Here is an 18,892-nt window from a genome sequence, read left to right as displayed (position 1 = left end):
ATTAAATAGTACCCACAAAACACCAGTACAACGTCAATAGTAAAGAGGCGACTCTGGGACGCTCGCCTTCAAGGCAGAGTTCCTCTGTCCAGTGTCTGTTCTTTTGCCCATCTTAATCTTTTCTTTTTATTGGCCAGTCTGAGATATGGCTTTTTCTTTGAGACTCTGCCTAGAAGGCCAGACTGTTGTTTTGCGGGTACTACTAATGAAGCTGCCAGTTGAGGACTTGTGAGGCGTCTGTTTCTCAAACTAGACACTCTAATTTGAACGGTGGTGTAGGTGTGGATGAATTCCTCTGCATCTGGATGGGAGAGTGATGGTATGACCCAGGCAATTATGTTTTACATGTGCATCGATGGACAGAGAAGGCTCAAACTTGACTCCTAAGTAGGAGATGACAGAGGACAGGTGGATGGCCTGGCCGTTGATTGTAAGGGAGATGTTTCCAGTACTGGTGACCTGCTTGGGTTTCCCAATAAGCATAGCCTCAGTCTTGCTACTGTTCAACTGGAGGAAGTTCTGTTTCAGCCATGCCCTGATGTCCTTTAGGCAGCCGCTGAGTCTTGCTAGGGTCAGAGATGGTGTCTAGTTTTTTGTTGTAAACCTGGTTTCGTCAGTGTAGCAGTGGAAGTTAATGTTATAATATCTGACGATTTGGCCAAGAGGGAGCATGTACATTAAAAACAGGATAGGGACCAGCACTGACCCATGTGACTGTAGACTCCTATGATCTGGACTCTCTAAAAGGGATGTATTGTTTCCTATGGGAGAGGTAGGAGGAGAACCAGTTCAGAACTGTTCCAGAGACAGTAGTATGCTCTCTGATAAGCCGCAGGAGGATGACGTGGTCTACGGTGTCAAAAGCAGCACTGAGATCTAAGAGGAGGAGGATGCTGATCCATAATCGTCAGCCATCAGTAGGTCGTTGGTAACTTTATCCAAAGCTGTTTCAGTGCCATGCAAGAGCCGGAAGCCAGACTGGAAAAACTTGTAAAACTGCACTTTCTCCAGAACTTTTGATAGGAAGAGATGGTTGGAGTTGGACCTGTAGTTGGATGGGATGTCCTGGTCAAGTTTGGGTTGGAGGATGGAGGAGGAGGTGTGATGGTGTGGGGCATCTTTGCTGGTGACAATGTCAGTGATTTATTTAGAAGTCAAAGCACACTTAACCAGCATGGAACAACAGCATTCTGCAGCGATACGCCATCCCATCTGGTTTGCACTTAGTGGGACTATCATTTGTTTTTCAACAGGATAATGACCCAAACACACCTCCAGGCTGTATAAGGGCTATTTGACCAAGGGGGGTGATGGAGTGCTGCATCAGATGACCTGCCCTCCACAATCACCTGCCCTCGACCCATTTGAGATGGTTTGGGATGAGTTGGACCGTAGAGTGAAGGAAAAGCATCCAACAAGTGCTCTGCATATGTGGGAACTCCTTCAAGACTGTTGGAAAAGCATTCCTCATGAAGCTGGTTGAGAGAATGCCATGAGTGTGCAAAGCTGTCAACAAGGCATTGGGAAGCTACTTTAAAGATTTCAAAATATATTTTGATTTGTATAACACTGTTTTGTTTACTACATGACTCCATATGTGTTATTTCATAGTTTTGATGTCTTCACTATTATTCTACAATGTAGAAAATAGTAAAAAATAAAGAAAACCCTAGAATGAGTAGGTATGTCCAAACTTTTGACTGGAACTGTATATATTATAATTTTCTTCTACACATACTTAACCCCATATTTTTGGGGGCAGAAAAACACCTCCATACTTGCATTCATTTGTATAGGTCACCTTCAGACGCGTCCCGTGACACTTGCGAGGTCATTATAGCAAAGCGGAGTAGTCTAAGGATTCTTTTAGTAGGATTCTTTTATTATGTTACTTAGATTGATGCACGGGTGTGGCAATCAGTGGAGGCTGCTGAGGGGAGGATGGCTCATAATAATGGCTGGAACGGAGCAAATGGAATGGCATCAAAGACACGCTGTAGCCATTACCACGAGCACGTGCTCCCCAAACAAGGTGCCACCAACCTCCTGTGGCATCAATAGACTCTTAAGGATTAAGCGGTTTTCTATTGACATTCATTTGGAGACATCCATAACAATGAGCTGATGATGCCCAATTTTGCCTGGACACTCGTCGACACTGGTCATTGCTGTTAATTATCTATGCATAGTCACATCACCCATACCTACATGTACAAATTACCTCTAAATTCATGTTCATCACTCACAACGTTATGTCATCAGATGCTCCAAAAAAATATCTCTCTGCAAAAACAAATCAATTGCTAGCTAGCTACATTTTTCTTTGTTGGACTTGCAATTTAGTTTTGTGTGGTTGTTGGTTTAGCTTTCTGTAAATTTATAGCAAGCACGGTCTGCATGTGTAGACGCATATTGCGTCATGATTGCAAGGTGTCCCGATATCTTTTCCAACTGTCCCAAAATCTTTTCTAACCGTCCTGTTATCTGGTTTTAATGTGCATTCTAGAATGCCCTTCTCGCCAGTCAGAAACGAGTATTCAACAAGGCTGTGGTTATTTTCAATTTGTGCAGTTGGTACAGTATACCATAGTGTATTCTGTATAAAATATCATATTTTAAGGCCAGAAATACACTGTGGTAAATATTACCTCTGTCTTTTCCATTCGAAACCAGAGGTCCCATGGAAATGGCAGCGCTGTCGTGGAAGGACACGTCCCTGCGTCCTCTGTGGTGGTGCCCAGGGTAGCAGTGCTGCAGGACACAGAAACACGACGGAAGACTGTATTACCATGTTTAGGCTATGGACTACTAGAGTTTCCTCCAAATGACTACTGTTTGTAAACAAGTTCAACTTATCTAGGATGATTCCAGAACACATTTTTTACATTTAACTATAAGTGGTTGTCTTGGCTATTTGACATTAACTCACAAAAGTGAGCGGATAAGCTAACATCGGCTGATTTTAGAGAAAAATGTCAAAGTTCCAATTTAAAAAAACATCAAAGGCATCAACAGGATGCTTGACTTCCGGTGTGTGTAGGGCAGACCTGGCTAAATTAACAAATCAAATCATTTAGTTGCATTTTAAAGGGGCAATCTCCAGTTGCTACATCCATTTTAGGATTTATAAATGAATGATATGTACCCATTGATTCTTTACGAATATCACTTATTACCATTGGTTCTTTACGAATATAAGGGTAGGAGACTCACAGTGGTGCAGTCGTTGAGGTGCAGCAGGCACAGGTGGACCTGGCAGTGCAGGAAGACACTGGAGGAGTTCCTGGTGAAGGTGAACATCCGGAAGGAGAAGTGGGCCGATGTGGAGACGCCATTTTGGACAAGCTCCACCGTGCTGTCCTCAGGGTTAGGGCACCTGGAGTAAACAAGGAAGCAGGGGAGGAAGTGAAGGAGGAAGTAAATGATAAATTATGCTGTTATTTTTGTTTCTAAATTAAATGTCATTTTGGTGATTACATGCGATTACATTAGGATGTTTAACAGTCAAGCATTTATCAATATCTCAACTATTTTGTTCCATCAAGTGTAGTTTCCTTGTTAAATAAATACAATTTTAGTTGACCAGGAAACGACAACCTGTTAAACTACGCGGTTGTTTTGGACCTGGTACCAATTGCTAGCGTCATTTTAAGATGTCTGGCTTGAAAATAAGCAAGCCACTACCCAAACTAGATCAAACCAGACTCTGGCCAAGTCACATCATGTGATATTCTACTGCGATCTAGTGGATGAATTGAGAAGCAGACATGAGATCTGATTACATCAGCAAAAAGGTTATGACTAAAGCTTTCTCATTTCATGTATATAATTCCTGTAAAGCAAAAATGAAAGCATGGGACGTTGCACAAGTCCCGCACTTTTAAAATGGCTGTGTTCCCATTGGAATATGTGCATGTTAAGAGCGCCACCCATAGCTGCAGGAAGTAGTTTGTCAGGGGGTGGGGGGTTGGGTTGCTGAGAATGTTTTGTTCAATTCTGATTATTCAGGACCCCTACTTCCCGTAGCTATGGCGCCACCATAAGGTAAAAGTTATGACCATTTTTGTTTAGTTTTGATCCTTTTGGAATGGTAATTGGTGACATTTTTTATATCAAACCTACACTTTCAAATCTCTTATTCCCATCATGGGGACAATTTGTGGCTTTGAACATGCTAACATTTCCCTGGTAAACATAATGTCTCCATACTCTCTAGCAATAAGATTCCAGCGGACGGCGTAGTTTGGGTCGTTCACAGGCGTGGCCCAACAGGAGTCCAGCACAGTAGAGATCTGATGACCGTCCACTCCGTCCACCTGCACGGCCACATAGATCTGCTGGTCAATCTCCACGTTGATGTGAGAACCAGATAACGGGTAGCGGAAGCCGGCATCCTGGTATGGGATCATCCGCATTTGGTAGTGGCCCTTGCCGGAAGGAAGCTTCCTGGTCACAATGCTATGGAGCAGAGGAACAAAAGGTTATTCAAATAACTAGACAAAAACTCAGGGGTTGAAGATTTTAAAAATCCCATGACTGAAACAGAAGTCGATGACCATCATACTTTTAGGGGAAGAGTACATGTATTGTACATAAACTGTAAGTTTGATCTATTCCAGTACCCTTGCTTAGGGGGTTCCAGCTTCCTCTTCTGGGATTTGTTTTGTGTAGACGGTCTGAGGAGCTCAGTTCTGGTGACTTTTTAGAAGTAGTTTCTACTCTAAAATAAAATATAATTTCCACCTCCAGAAATGAGCCCAATAACATATTGGTAAAAAGTATTATTTTTAACATATGTCTATATTATCACGTGCTATAAATACATATGCTGAAGCATGGGGTTTGTCCATATGCATTTACCCGATTGGACACAACATCCTGATTGTTAATATTATTAATTATTATTACACACTCAAAGTTATATATTTTTTTGTTTCTATTACGAAGTATGTCATTGCCCTTTTAAGATGACATTGCCTCTTTAAGAGCTCTGTTTAAATGATGCCACACATTTTAAGAAAACAAGAATAAACGTGGTAGCAATGGAAAGCTGGGATCCCCCAAAACTGCTTTCAAAACATAATTGCATAAAACATTATTGTGCATTGACTGCTTGTCAGAATACGTTTCCCTCCCTATGGCTCTCGCAACCTGAATGAGCCTCGAGAATAATATTTATATTGCATAGAACACACAACAAGCCGACAGGGTGAATATGTCAACTATTGGGTTGTCTGATTTTGTTTAAATAATAACACTGGAAGGTTTCATCGTTAGTGATGAAATACAGGCTTTGGATTACTTTGCCAGCATCTACAGTAGGCTACCCACCACTATTTGAGTTGAGCGCTGGGGTGGTGCGCATTATAGACTGTTTATTTCCTTTCATCTGAACATCAGTGTCAGCAACAATCATGCATTTCACAGCGTATGCACTGAAGTCCCCAGAATTCTCTTCCCCGCAGTGACAGAGAACTTTAACCCTTGTAAGACTATTCAGCTCATTTGTCATAATTAACGGATACTGCGAGATTCTGGCTACCGTAACTGTAGACTTCAAGTCAGTGCGCTAACACTAGTTAGTATTGTCTCGCGAAACTTGTTCCGACATACAGCGCGCAGAGACATAAAAATGGTATCCACGCGTTCATCTACTCTGGGTAAATAGAAAAATGGCTAGAATCCCGCCTAAAAAGGCCTACAATAAAGGTTATTTGTAGAGCACATTTTATACAGGTGAATCACAACCCAAATTCTTGTACATAAAAAAAAGTATACGTTTATAAAATGATCATAAAAAGAGACTTTTAATATAAAATGATCATTTTGATAATAGGATAAAATGAGCATAAAACAGAGTTTCACGCACTGACTACAGAATATTAACAATGATATACTGTACTAGCACACATAGCACTTAAATACATCCTCCAGCGATATTTTTTACTTTTCCTGTTGAAAAGCGATATCCCAAGTATAAATACAGTGCACACACTAAAGGGTAAAGAAAAAAACAATGTTTTGAGCAAAATACTTTTTTTTTTACACAACTGCAAACTTCAAGGAATAGGGCATTCAAGGAGTTGGTCTGATGTGATGTCATCAGCCTCCCCCTTGCTTGAGATACAACTTGTGTCATGTCATGTCTGACCTGGACCACCTATTGATGTGTCCTTTGTTAAGTAAATAAGGTGTTACTTGAGGTGAAAAGGAGACTGGAGGAGAACTTTAATGCTAAAATCAATTCAATTCCAGTCATAATAGGCTGTTTGAGAGGGTGCTCTGACCTCTCTAGAGGGTTGAGATCCATGGTCATGGACAAGGACTGGTAGAGGGGGTACTCGCAGCAGAAGCGCAGGTTGAGGTGCCTTGCACGGCTGATGACCCCCATCGCCCCTCCGTGGGGTTCCACCTCACCCTGGATGTAGTTCTGATAGATGAAGTGAGTCCCGTTGCTCTGCGGAGAAAAAAACAAACAAAATAAGAACATTTGTCTCATTCCAAAGAGTCTCATTCCAAAACGCTCTATGTCCCTTTTCTGAAATGTTGGTAAATTAGCTTATGAAAAAAAATGGTGTGTTTTTTCACTATCTAATCATGGGGTTGTTCAATGACAGACATGTATTTGTTTGATATCTATCAGAGACAAATAAGCATGTTTTTTTGCAAACCGCTATATACAGTACAGTAGCTCTCTCACTCTCAGAGAAATAAGTAGTCCTGCTTGGTTTTACACAGTTAAATGTGACAAACAACAACATTTTTTTATAAATAACTGTACACATTTGTGAAGTCAACGTTAAAAACAGATCTATGCAGTAATATGAGATCTGAATGTAAAACATTTACATTTGACATTTTAGCAGATCTTATGATCTTCTCCAGAGGGACTTACAGTTAGTGCATTGATCTTAACAAAAAAAACATTTGAATACACGTTAAATCGATGAATTAAAAATCTGAGAATATTCATATTTTAAACACACATGAAGGTACCCATAAGCAGTCATTTGTAGTGGAAAAACACAAATGTGAAAAACTGGTGGACTTCAGGAAACATCAGAGGGAACACCCCCCTATCCACATCGATGGAACAGTAGTGGAGAGGGTAGCAAGTTGTTCCTCGGCATACACATCACAGACAAACTGAATTGGTCCACTCACACAGACAGCATCGTGAAGAAGGCGCAGCAGCGCCTCTTCAACCTCAGGAGGCTGAAGAAATTCAGCTTGTCACCAAAAGCACTCACAAACTTCTACAGATGCACAATCGAGAGCATCCTGGCGGGCTGTATCACCGCCTGGTACGGCAACTGCTCTGCCCACAACCGTAAGGCTCTCCAGAGGGTAGTGAGGTCTGCACAACGCATCACCGGGGGCAAACTACCTGCCCTCCAGGACACCTACACCACCCGATGTTACAGGAAGGCCATAAAGATCATCAAGGACATCAACCACCCGAACCACTGCCTGTTCACCCCGCTATCATCCAGAAGGCGAGGTCAGTACAGGTGCATCTAAGCTGGGACCGAGAGACTGAAAAACAGCTTCTATCTCAAGGCCATCAGACTGTTAAACAGCCACCACTAACATTGAGTGGCTGCTGCCAACACACTGACACTGACTCAACTCCAGCCACTTTAATAATGGGAATTGATGGGAAATGATGTAAAATATATCACAAGCCACTTTAAACAATGCTACCTAATACAATGTCACATACCCTACATTATTCATCTCATATGCATACGTATATACTGTACTCTATCATCTACTGCATCCTTATGTAATACATGTATCACTAGCCACTTTAACTATGCCACTTTGTTTACATACTCATCTCATATGTATATACTGTACTCGATACCATCTACTGTATCTTGCCTATGCTGCTCTGTACCATCACTCATTCATATAGCTTTATGTACATATTCTTTATCCCCTTACACTGTGTATAAGACAGTAGTTTTGGAATTGTTAGTTAGATTACTTGTTGGTTATTACTGCATTGTCGGAACTAGAAGCACAAGCATTTAGCTACACTCGCATTAACATCTGCTAACCATGTGTATGTGACAAATAAAATTTGATTTGATTTGATATAGAATATTATAAAATCTTCACTTGATGGGCACCTACTGTATGTAAGGATTTCATAGCACATTCATAAACTACAGTATACTGCATTTATGCAGTAAGAAGTCAGCAACACTCGACAATGAAAAGTTGACAAATATTTTATAATATGAATCATTATTTGGACTATGATTTGTTGAGCCTTTTTTGAGCATGGGGTTGTCTGTGAAGTGCACTATGAGACTACATAATCCCAAGTGATAATATCATGATTGAACTGTGAAAATACAGTACCATAAGAGTTGTCCCACAGAGTTGGTTGTCGTTGTCAAAGTGGAACTCCAGGCGTCCATCCCGGACAGACCCGTTGCAGGTGGAGTCAGTGAGGTGCAGGGCGTGGGGTGGGAAACCGGCTTCAAATAGCTGGCACCGGGACAGAGACATGATGCCTGAACTGCTGGAGCAAGACGTGACCGAATCTAAGGGCGGAGATGGACAAAGATTACGGATTAATCTCTAAACGTCCGTCCTCAGTTTCTCGTATCCTCTATACTCATCCTTCCTTCTTTTCGAAACATCAGAGGGAGGTGAATTTGCACAGGAGACGTGGGTTTCGGACGACGTCGGTCACATTGGCGAAGTGCTAGGGAAGTCTTACCGTAGCTTTCGTTGTTGGGCCGATGGTGGTTCTCGTCACAGAAACAGCCGTAGACGCCGTCCTGATCCCCACACCACTCATCATCAGTACAGTCCAGATCATCGCAGGGGTCCGACTCTGCTAGAGAGAGAGAGGGAGGGAGAGAGGGAGGGAGAGAGTGATAGAGAAAGAGGGACAATTGGCAACAGTAACCACTACAGGGTTAACTAGAAATAGTATGGACAGACATTTGGAAAAGAACAGTAATGCCTACTAATTGCCAATTTCTCAATTTTTCCATTTAGACAAAATGCCCCCAAAGACACCCGGACACTCACCACACAGCAGAACCGCACGCCATTCTGGGATATCAAGACCCAGGACGGAACAGGACTCTTCATAGGCCGCCACGGCAGAACACAGCATCCCATTGGCTGGAGTGTATAAGCAAAGGTCGTAGACACAGGAAGTGAAGTAGGGCTGGGGGTCAGAGTGCAGGTGGCAGGCGCTGAAGGGGCCGGTAGTGTTGGTGATGATGCTACACAGGTCTGTGTATTCCACACTGAAGGGACAGTTGTCTCCGCCGCCTCTGTTATCAGAAGCCCCACATCTGGAAAAGGACACGTAGAAGAGTTAGTTATTTACCTGGTGAGTGAGTGGCGACATTACGATTCTGTACCCTTCTCCGACTAGTGTGAAGAATATGGTTGAAACTCCCTCCAGCCATGCTTGCACAAATCCAATGGTTTTAAATACATGAGGGCGAGTGAACGAGAGCACACTTCCGGAGAAGGGTAGAGAGTCGGAAGGCAGTGAGTGAGTGAGTGAGTGAGTGAGTGAGTGAGTGAGTGAGTGAGTGAGTGAGTGAGTGAGTGAGTGAGTGAGTATAGCATAGCATAGCACTTTTAAACATTGCATGGGAATAACAGTCACTGTACAATCATCTAATCCCTTGTGTTTCCATTATGGATGAAAGTATGTATTTTCATTCTGCGAAAACTTTGCTTCTGAATCATCTTGTGTTTTTTTATGAAATTATACATTCTATGGCATATTGTGAATAAACTGAATTTCAATAGAGGTTGTTTCCCCAGAAGCCTAAGTTGTTTCAAAGCAGCAGCAGCAGCTCACCCTGGCCGGCTAGTGTCTGCCTTCCAACCGTCACCAAAGTCATTGTCACTCCGTGCCGGCGTGCCATTGGGCAGGACTTTGTCATCTTCCGGGTCACCGTTGTGGTTGCCACACATCCCGCACACTGCACCGTGGTGGCTCTGGCCCAGCCTGACCATCAGGGTGCTACGGCCGTCGAACTGGACCGTCAGGTCACTGGAGTTGAGCATCACGAAGCCCCGCTCCCGCACCACTCCGGCAATGGAGCCGATGGAGGAGGGGATAGAGACCTCGCTCCCGTCCACCTGACCGAGAAAAAAGGGGGAATGTCGGAAAGAGATTTGAGGTTGTTGGAAAAGACCTCAGGCCTAGACTTGACTAGTTTGATAGAGGACAGTTAACGACAAAGAGACCTCAAGAAGCCTTTGTCCTTGTAAGCAAGACAATAAGTATTTGTAGGTAGTGTGAACAATGCAAAAGCACGAGGACAAAATCTTGTGGTTGGGGAAGGCTTGGCGACTACCATCTTGAAGGGCTCTATAATAAAAGTCTCATATCATTGCTAAAAACTGAGAGATTTGTCACATTTGCATCAACTTTAAAAGTGTTATTTGGATTTTAGTGCATTTACCATCACGCTCTTGCTCTGTCCAATGGAGATATGGGTCTCCTCCCCTCCATGGGACAGCCACACATCCACCAGCGACACAAACGAGACAAGGTTGTTGCCACGGTGACGGTTGGTGGCCACCACACGGAACGTGAGGCCATTAATGGAGTGGTTGGAACAGGTCCTAGCGATGTCATAGGAGCAGGTGCCCTGGAAATGGGCCACGGCCCCGTCAAAAGTGATGTAATGGGGGTCGCCCCAGACCGTGCAAGTGGACAAGGCGTTGAAGCAGCCCAGGCGGCCATTTTTTATGGCGCACTCCTGGTTGGGGGTGCAGGATGCGGCAGAGCAGCGGAGGTCATTTGGGGCGTAGCACTCACAGTGTTGTGAGCAGCCTTGGGTCCAGAAAGACTCACTAACCTGAAGTACAAAAAAACAGTGTGGATGCGTTGCAAAATATAGGCAACAGTACACCATGTTCATATAACAAGGTCTCTACAGGTACACCTAGCTATTTAAAATTACAAAGGGATTAAATCAAAGAGTAATAACAGTTAAATGAATGAAGTAGGCCTACTTGCATAAAATAAACGACATAAAAATACTGATGATTTCCTTTCGAAAATGTAGCAAGGTACTGTTTTTATTAATGATTCAGCAGTGATCTAACGGACTGGCCTGGGTCAATCAGGTCACTTTAGGGGGTTATAATTTATTTCTGAATACATTTTCTACTGTAATATTGTGTTAATATTTTACCATGACTAGAGCTATGTTGGTATATTATTTCAAAAAGCACTGCAGTGCAAATCCATCTGTCCCCTGAGTGTAACAGAGTTGATATGAGAAAATATGACAATAAGAATGATAGAATCAGAATGGTTTGTTCCATTTCCCATGAATTTCCAATGAACCTGTTGCAACCTTTCTCTCTTTTTTATTTATTTTACCTTTATTTAACTAGGCAAGTCAGTTAAGAACAAATTCTTATTTTCAATGACGGCCTAGGAACAGTGGGTTAACTGCCTGTTCAGGGGCAGAACGACAGATTTGTACCTTGTCAGCTCGGGGGTTTGAACTTGCAACCTTCCGGTTACTAGTCCAACGCTCTAACCACTAGGCTACCCTGCCGCCCCATGTTAGTATATTAGCTATGCTGTAAGCTATTTCCTTTGGGAAAACGAGCAGACATTGTATTCTCACTGGTCAGACACTGACTGAGGGTTATATGACTTTACCATCCAACAGGCACGGATGCAGTTGAGACACTGAACTGAAAGCCTGCTTATGCAGGCATGGTACTTTTTCTATTACACTGAGTGTACAAAACATTAGGAGCACCTGCTCTTTCCATGACATAGACGGACCGGGTGAATCCAGGTGAAAGCTATGATCCCTTATTGATGTCACTTGTTAAATCCACTTCAATCAGTGTAGATGAAGGGAGACAGGTTAAAAATGTATTTTTAAGCCTTGAAACAATTGAGACATAGATTGTGTGTGTGCCATTCAGAGGGTGAATGGGTAAGACCAAGGATTTAAGTGTCTTTGAACGCGGTATGGTGGTACCGTACACGGTATGGTGGTACCGTACGCGCTATGGTGGTCCCGTAGGCGCTATGGTGGTCCCGTACGCGCTATGGTGGTACCGTACGCGCTATTCCCTATTCCCCTGGCATAAACTATGAGATGAGTAACTCACATCGTAGTAGAAGCCATCGTACTGGCAGCCACAGCTCTCTACGGGGACACAGTGCCTCCCGCTCCTGAGGTAACCGTTGTCACAGAAGCATCCCTCGGTGCAGCTCTGCTCGCAGCTGGCATCAATGCTGCTGACACAGGTGTGCCCACAGTCTGATCCACAGAGCTCATAGTGGCTATTTGCTGGGCACTCAATATCTGCACATACACACACAGAGAGACAGAGAGAGACAGAGAGAGACAGAGACAGAGACAGAGAGAGAGAGAGAGAGAGAGAGAGAGAGAGAGAGAGAGAGAGAGAGAGCGAGAGAGAGAGAGAGAGAGAGAGAGCGAGAGAGAGCGAGAGAGAGAGAGAGAGAGAGAGCGAGAGAGAGAGAGAGAGAGAGAGCGAGAGAGAGAGCGCGAGAGAGAGCGCGAGAGAGCGCGCGAGAGAGCACGCGAGAGAGAGAGCGAGAGAGAGAGCGAGAGAGAGAGAGCGAGAGAGAGCGAGAGAGAGAGAGCGAGAGAGAGAATGAGAGAATGAGAAAATCACCTGGAGACTACGTAAAGCCTTAGTCGTACAGTTGCAATCACTGAAAAGGTTTCCACACTGCGTGATGTTGACAAAACAATTGTTACAATGCGTGTTTAACTGCACCACCAGCAGTTTCTCTTAAGTCTTGGAGCTTATGTGATACTTTGAAATATGTGTGATATTTTATTGTCCCCAATGTACATTAGATAAATACCAGACATTCTACAAATTTGATCATGTGAAAGCTTCACAACTTGAGACTTTCTTATTAAAACTCACGGGGCTGTCTTTAGAATACAATCAAACTTGCAATTGTGCATGAAGTACATTCTTCAGAGAAAAAAAACCTACATGAAACTGTATGAGGCTTTTCACTCTAAATAAAATGCAGAATGACGTATATACAGTACTGTATGAGGCCTTGGGTCTTACCATATTACCACAAAGGTTACACCACAGAATATGTTAGGTCCTGTCTACCAATCTAAAGTGAAGACAATTTGTCACTCACTACAGGTGGTGTTCTGTCTCCAGGGGTAGATCCTGACGTTGGTTGACTGACAGGTGCTCACATACGTCTGGATAGCCCTGCAAAGAACATCCTGCTCTCTGTTCCCCGACAGACACACGTCAAACACGCAGTCCCGGAAGTAGGGCTCGGGGTCCACCTGGCCGTGGCAGAAGCTCAGGGGTCCCTCAACGTCCTTGATGACATCACACCGGGCGCGGGCGGGACTCGGGTTGTGGCATTGTGGACAGGAGGCTCCGCAGCCATCGCTGCAGGTGTAGTTGCCCTCCACCTTCCAAGAATTCCCAAACTGGGAGGGAGTGGACGCCAGCGTTCCGGAGGGGGTGAGGAAGTCGTCGTTGCGATTGCCATTAAAGTTTCCGCACAAGCCGCACGTCATTCCGCTGTTGTAATGATAATAGTGACACAGTGAATTACAGATTTAAGAAAGAACTGTTTAAAGTGGTTAAAAACAAACATTTCCATCGTTAGGTTTTATTACGTACTTTAGGCAGAGTTGGGGTCAATTTAGTTTTCTGAATTGAAAACTAAATTGACCACAACCCTGACTTAAGAATTTTAAACATCAATCCGTTTATTACATCCATCAATTTGACATTCGCCACCACTACCACCAATGTGTACCTAAACACACACCTGTAGTTGGAGGGGACAGAGATAGACACCACACTCGAGCCGTCGTAACTGACCCTCAGGCCAAAATCGGAGTTGACAAACGTGCGGAGTCCACTCGCGTAGATAGACACCCGTCCACCATGCAAAAGTATAGGCAGGTTGCTGGTCACTCCATCAATCTGAAAAGACATTTGAAGTAATCAGTCTTTCGACATTGTTTACAATGTGGCATAGCAGCAATAGTATTTGTCAATGTTGTTCATCATCATCTCTGGTATTTGTCAAATAGATGATGAATGTAATCAACAGAGATGTGGTAGATAACGTTTGTATTCCCCATGGCCATCATAACACCTGAAGTGAATACCGTCTATCAACTTCATCATGCCTTTGTTCAAGTATTTCCGCTGTTCTGCTAGTCTGGGTAAAAAGACATGGTACTCTTTCAAAAAAAAGAAGATAAAACAAAAAATATGGACCACAACTTTGACATGTTTCAGTTCATATCTGTTGAAAAAGCTGGTGCGTTTTGGAAAAAAGGAGTACCACAAACTGAAAAATGTAATTTGACATAGTCTTTATCAAAGCTTGTTACCTTACCTGTACCACTCCATGCCTCTCCCTGGAAATGTGCACCCAGTGGCCCCACACATTGATAAACACCTCGGCTGTGATAGAAACTGTCAACCCGTTCCATGGCTCATTCCTGGCCTCCACCAGAAAATGCTGCAACCCTCTCGTGGTGTTACCACACAGGGTTGCTAGGACATAGCGGCAGGTGCCCTGGAAATCGAATGCCCCTCCATCAAATGTGAGGTAGTGGGGGTCTCCAGAGGCGGAGCAGGTGCCATGGGGGTTGGGGTGGCACCCGTACTCACCCTCCACCACACGGCAGGACTCCTGGGGGTTGCAGGCATATGGGGTGCAGCGGACTGCTCCAGTGGTGCCGTTACAGGTGCACAGGCTCTGGCACTCCCCACCTTCCCAGAAGCGCTCACCGCCTTGGAGGTAGCGTCCCTGGTGGTGGCATCCGCAGGCCACTGGCGGAACGCATTGATTGGCGCTGAGTAGGTAGCCATCATTGCACTGGCATCCTTCCTGGCACGCAGTGACACAGAGGAAGGGGAAGGAGAGGCTAGGGCAGGAGGCGGGACAGGAAGTGCCACACAGCTCGTAGTGGCTGTTGGGGGGACAGGTTTGTTCTGAGGGGGGGAAAAAACGTGGATTTCATTGAAGAACCCTTTCAGACACAACACTAACATAATACCATTAATAGGCTATAAAGCTGAACCATATCATGATTGCACACATGTATCATAGCTGAATCTCAAACCAAACACTTGGCCCCTAAGCCCTTTATAGATTGGCCACTTGCTGTTGTGTACTATAGTGATCACTCAAGTCTGAAATTGCTTTGGCCAAAATTTGCACACGACGTCCCAACTGCCACTTATCAATATTCAAAAATTCTAAAACCATTTGCGAGCACTGTCTTTCACAACCTGTCTTGGGGCATGACTCACTTGCTATGAAACACGGGTACTGGAGACTTGAGGCAGACACAGATACTCCGATAGACAGTGAGAAACTTGTAAAAACAGCATCTCTACTCCTGCACAAAATAAGTGCAAGCATTGTATAACGGTTGCCAGTGATTTCATCAGCTGGTTTTAGTTTGTTGTAGCCTGCTGCTAGCTAGATTCACTGACAAAAACAGGGATGGAATTTGAACTAGCGCTAGCTAGTTAGGCATTGCACTGATAAAGGGCAGAGCAAGCTGTTTGCTAATTCATTAAAAACCCGTTCATTGTGATAAAATAATGTTAATACAGTAGCTAGGTAACTAGCTAGTCTGCTTATGGAATGAGCATTGTATTTAATGCAGGGGTTAAAGCAACAAACAAAAAAATTATATGACAGAAACTCAAGTCGATCTCAGATTGATTATCGGAGGCCAACTCACGCAATTGAAGGTGTACAGAAAAGAATGTGGTAGCAAAGCAATGCTTTGAAAAGCATTTTCCCTTGATAACATTAAGACTTGTTGTGCATTGACTGCTTGTCAGAATACATGTTTCCCTCTCGCAACTTGAATGCACCTCGAGAGGAATATTTATCTCACATAGAACACACAATAACAAGCTGACTAGGTAAATAGGGAAACTATCCTAATATGGGGTTGTCTAACAACATTACATGGCGCTGGAAAGTTTCATCCTGAGTAATAAACTTTAGGCTTTGAATTACCTTGCCAAGAGCTACAGTACACTGCTGTTTGATTTGAGCGCATTATAGACTATCGTTATGGAGTATTCCCTTCCTTCTTCGGAACATAGGAGTGTAAGCAACAATCATGTATGTCAGTTCAGCGCAAATATTTCGTAGAACAGACATGCTTCTGTATTAGGCTGTCATCTCCAAACCCAATCCCCCTGAGATCGTTTTTTACGATCAGTGTAGATCCGCAATAGAACAACCTCTCCAGAATCCATATGACAGAAATCCGTCACAGTGACAGGGAACTTTAACCCCCTGATTTACTGTAAACACTAGCTGGTTGGAAGGTTTCTTAGGTTTCATATGAAGTGGCTGGCTCAAGCTTAGCTAACATGTTAATAATAGACAAGCTTCAGAAACATGAAACTCCTTAGCTAGATTTAAAATTGCGCGAGTGAGACCTCCTCCAAATCAAAGTTCAAAATTAATTACAGATTTCTTGATTTATTCAGACTATTTTTGAGGGTGACGTAGTAATAACTGTTGTTGCTAGTTAACATGCTAAGATTCATGGGAACAAGTTGCTTCCAAGGGCACTGAGTCACAATAGGATGCCAACTCGATAAATAGGCTTCCGAAGGACGCAGGGCGCAGTGAGATTGACCTGATTGAGTCATGAATGCTCATATCGAGTGATTGTGTGATCGAAGTGCTTGTTTTTAGATTCAGGCTATATGTATTATGCTCGTCAATGCTAGTATTCTATACTTAATTATACTACACTATACTTCTTATACTATACTGGCATTGAAGGGCATAATAAGTATACATGAACCAGCTTGTGATACATGTGCATTTTAATGTAGGGGTTCTGTTGACGTGCAGCTTATGCAATAATGCTACTGTTGCTCACCACAATCAGTGACATCCCTCCAGTTTCCCACTGTGATGCCACTCTGTTGGCACGTTAGGGCGTAATCACGAAGAGCCTCACACAGGACCCCTGGGGCCCCACCCGCTTCAGTCAAATCCTCCACACACTCTTCCACCCGATCCCATGGGCCCACCCTGCTCTGGCACAAAGAGAACGGCCCACCAGGCAAAGCCATAAGGCCACATGACTGGTCAGAATAGTAAACAGTGGTGTTCTGTCCAATTTGTGGCAGCACCCTATTTTCCGTTTCCACACAGTGCGCCGAGAGGGACCCGTCCCGCCAACTGTCTCCAAAGAGTTGCGAGTTGTTGACCAGAACACCGTTCGGGGTTCGAAAGTCGTCGTGCCTGTGGCCGTTGTAGTTGCCACACAGACCACTGAGGGAGCTGTTGTAGGTGCCTGGTGTGGTGACCCGGACCAAGTGAGGCCAGTCAATTTGGACAGTGACATCAAAGGAGGTGTGGATGACGATGCTGTTGACACTGCTGTGGAAGACCTGGATGTGGCCGGACTCGGTGCTAAAGGGCAATCGGATCAGCTGACCATTCACCTATGGTGGGATTCAATGAGGTCAATTCGTTAGGAAATGTGGGATTTGAGATTTGACAAAAAAACTGGTTAAAGGGATTTGTAATTTGGGTGAACTATCCCTTTAAATGAATTTAGTACATGAAGGAGAGGTTTTAAAAGCTTCTAGATTAAATCGCTCTCCCAGTAAAGTATTTAAAATATAATTGTATATATAAACTCAGCAAAAATAGAAACATCCTCTCACTGTCAACTGCGTTTATTTTCAGCAAACTTAACATGTGTAAATATTTGTATGAACATAACAAGATTCAACAACTGAGACATAAACTGAACAAGTTCCATAGCCATGTGACTAACATAAATGGAATAATGTGTCCCTGAACAAAGGGGGGGGGGGTCAAAATCAAAAGTAACAGTCAGTATATGGTGTGGTCACCAGCTGCAGTACATCTCCTCCGTATGGACTGCACCAGATTTGCCAGTTCTTGCTGTGAGATGCTATCCTACTCTTCCACCACGGCACCTGCAAGTTCCCGGACATTTCTGGGAAGAAAGGCACTAGCCCTCACCCTCCGATCCAACAGGTCCCAGACATGCTCAATGGGATTGAGATCTGGGCTCTTCGCTGGCGATGGCAGAACACTGACATTCCTATCTTCCAGGAAATCACGCACAGTACGAGCAGTATGACTGGTGGCATTGTAATGCTGGGGGTCATGTCAGGATGAGCCTATAGGAACGGTACTACATGAGGGAGGAGGATGTCTTCCCTGTAACGCACAAATCGATCCCGCTCAAGAGTACAGGCCTCGGTGTAACGCTCGTTCCTTCGTCGATAAACGCGAATCAGACCATCACCCCTGGTGAGACAAAATCGCAACTCGTCAGTGAAGAGCACTTTTTTGCCAGTCCTGTCTGGTCCGGCGACGGTGGGTTTGTGCCCATAGGCGATGTTCTTGCTGGTGATGTCTGGTGAGGACCTGCCTTACAACAGGCCTACAAGCCCTCAGTCCAGCCTCTCTCAGCCTATTGCGGAAAGTCTGAGCACTGATGAAGAGATTGTGCGTTCCTGGTGTAACTCGGGCAGTTGTTTTTGCCATCCTGTACCTGTCCCGCAGGTGTGATGTTCAGATGTACCTATCCTCTGCAGGTGTTGTTACACGTAGTCTGCCACTGCGAGGACGATCAGCTGTCCGTCCTGTCTCCCTGATGCGTTGTCTTAGGCATCTCACAGTACAGACATTGTAATTTATTGCCCTGGCCACATCTGCAGTCCTCATGCCTCCTTGCAGCATGCCTAAGGTACGTTCATGCAGATGAGCAGGGACCCTGGGCATCTTTCTTCTGGTGTTTTTCAGAGTCAATTGAAAGGCCTCTTTAGTGTCCTAAGTTTTCATAACTGTGGCCTTATTGCCTAC

At 44.1% G+C, this 18,892-nt stretch overlaps 1 protein-coding gene across 2 annotated transcripts in view; it reads right to left on the bottom strand.

Moving 5' to 3' along the window:
* Positions 1 to 18,892, bottom strand: part of LOC118364396 (alpha-tectorin-like) — a 34,777-nt gene that overhangs the window by 2,018 nt on the left and 13,867 nt on the right. Inside the window, exons 11-24 of one of the 2 annotated variants that reach the window (XM_035745908.2) lie at positions 16,923 to 17,493; positions 14,393 to 14,994; positions 13,814 to 13,971; positions 13,160 to 13,560; positions 12,136 to 12,332; positions 10,455 to 10,853; positions 9,845 to 10,128; positions 9,052 to 9,323; positions 8,735 to 8,854; positions 8,371 to 8,555; positions 6,288 to 6,457; positions 4,210 to 4,458; positions 3,214 to 3,376; positions 2,649 to 2,751 (exon numbers count right to left, since the gene is read on the bottom strand). In XM_035745908.2, the coding sequence (XP_035601801.1) occupies positions 2,649 to 2,751; positions 3,214 to 3,376; positions 4,210 to 4,458; positions 6,288 to 6,457; positions 8,371 to 8,555; positions 8,735 to 8,854; positions 9,052 to 9,323; positions 9,845 to 10,128; positions 10,455 to 10,853; positions 12,136 to 12,332; positions 13,160 to 13,560; positions 13,814 to 13,971; positions 14,393 to 14,994; positions 16,923 to 17,493 (3,874 nt within the window). The remainder of the gene's footprint in view (positions 1 to 2,648; positions 2,752 to 3,213; positions 3,377 to 4,209; positions 4,459 to 6,287; positions 6,458 to 8,370; positions 8,556 to 8,734; positions 8,855 to 9,051; positions 9,324 to 9,844; positions 10,129 to 10,454; positions 10,854 to 12,135; positions 12,333 to 13,159; positions 13,561 to 13,813; positions 13,972 to 14,392; positions 14,995 to 16,922; positions 17,494 to 18,892) is intronic. The other variant, XM_035745916.2, reaches the window with a different exon arrangement.

Source organism: Oncorhynchus keta, chromosome 3 (genome assembly GCF_023373465.1).
Source record: "Oncorhynchus keta strain PuntledgeMale-10-30-2019 chromosome 3, Oket_V2, whole genome shotgun sequence".
Classification (NCBI taxonomy): Eukaryota; Metazoa; Chordata; class Actinopteri; order Salmoniformes; family Salmonidae; genus Oncorhynchus; species Oncorhynchus keta.
The sequence above is the reverse complement of the archived record's forward strand: the minus strand, read 5'-3'. Positions and strand labels throughout refer to the sequence as shown.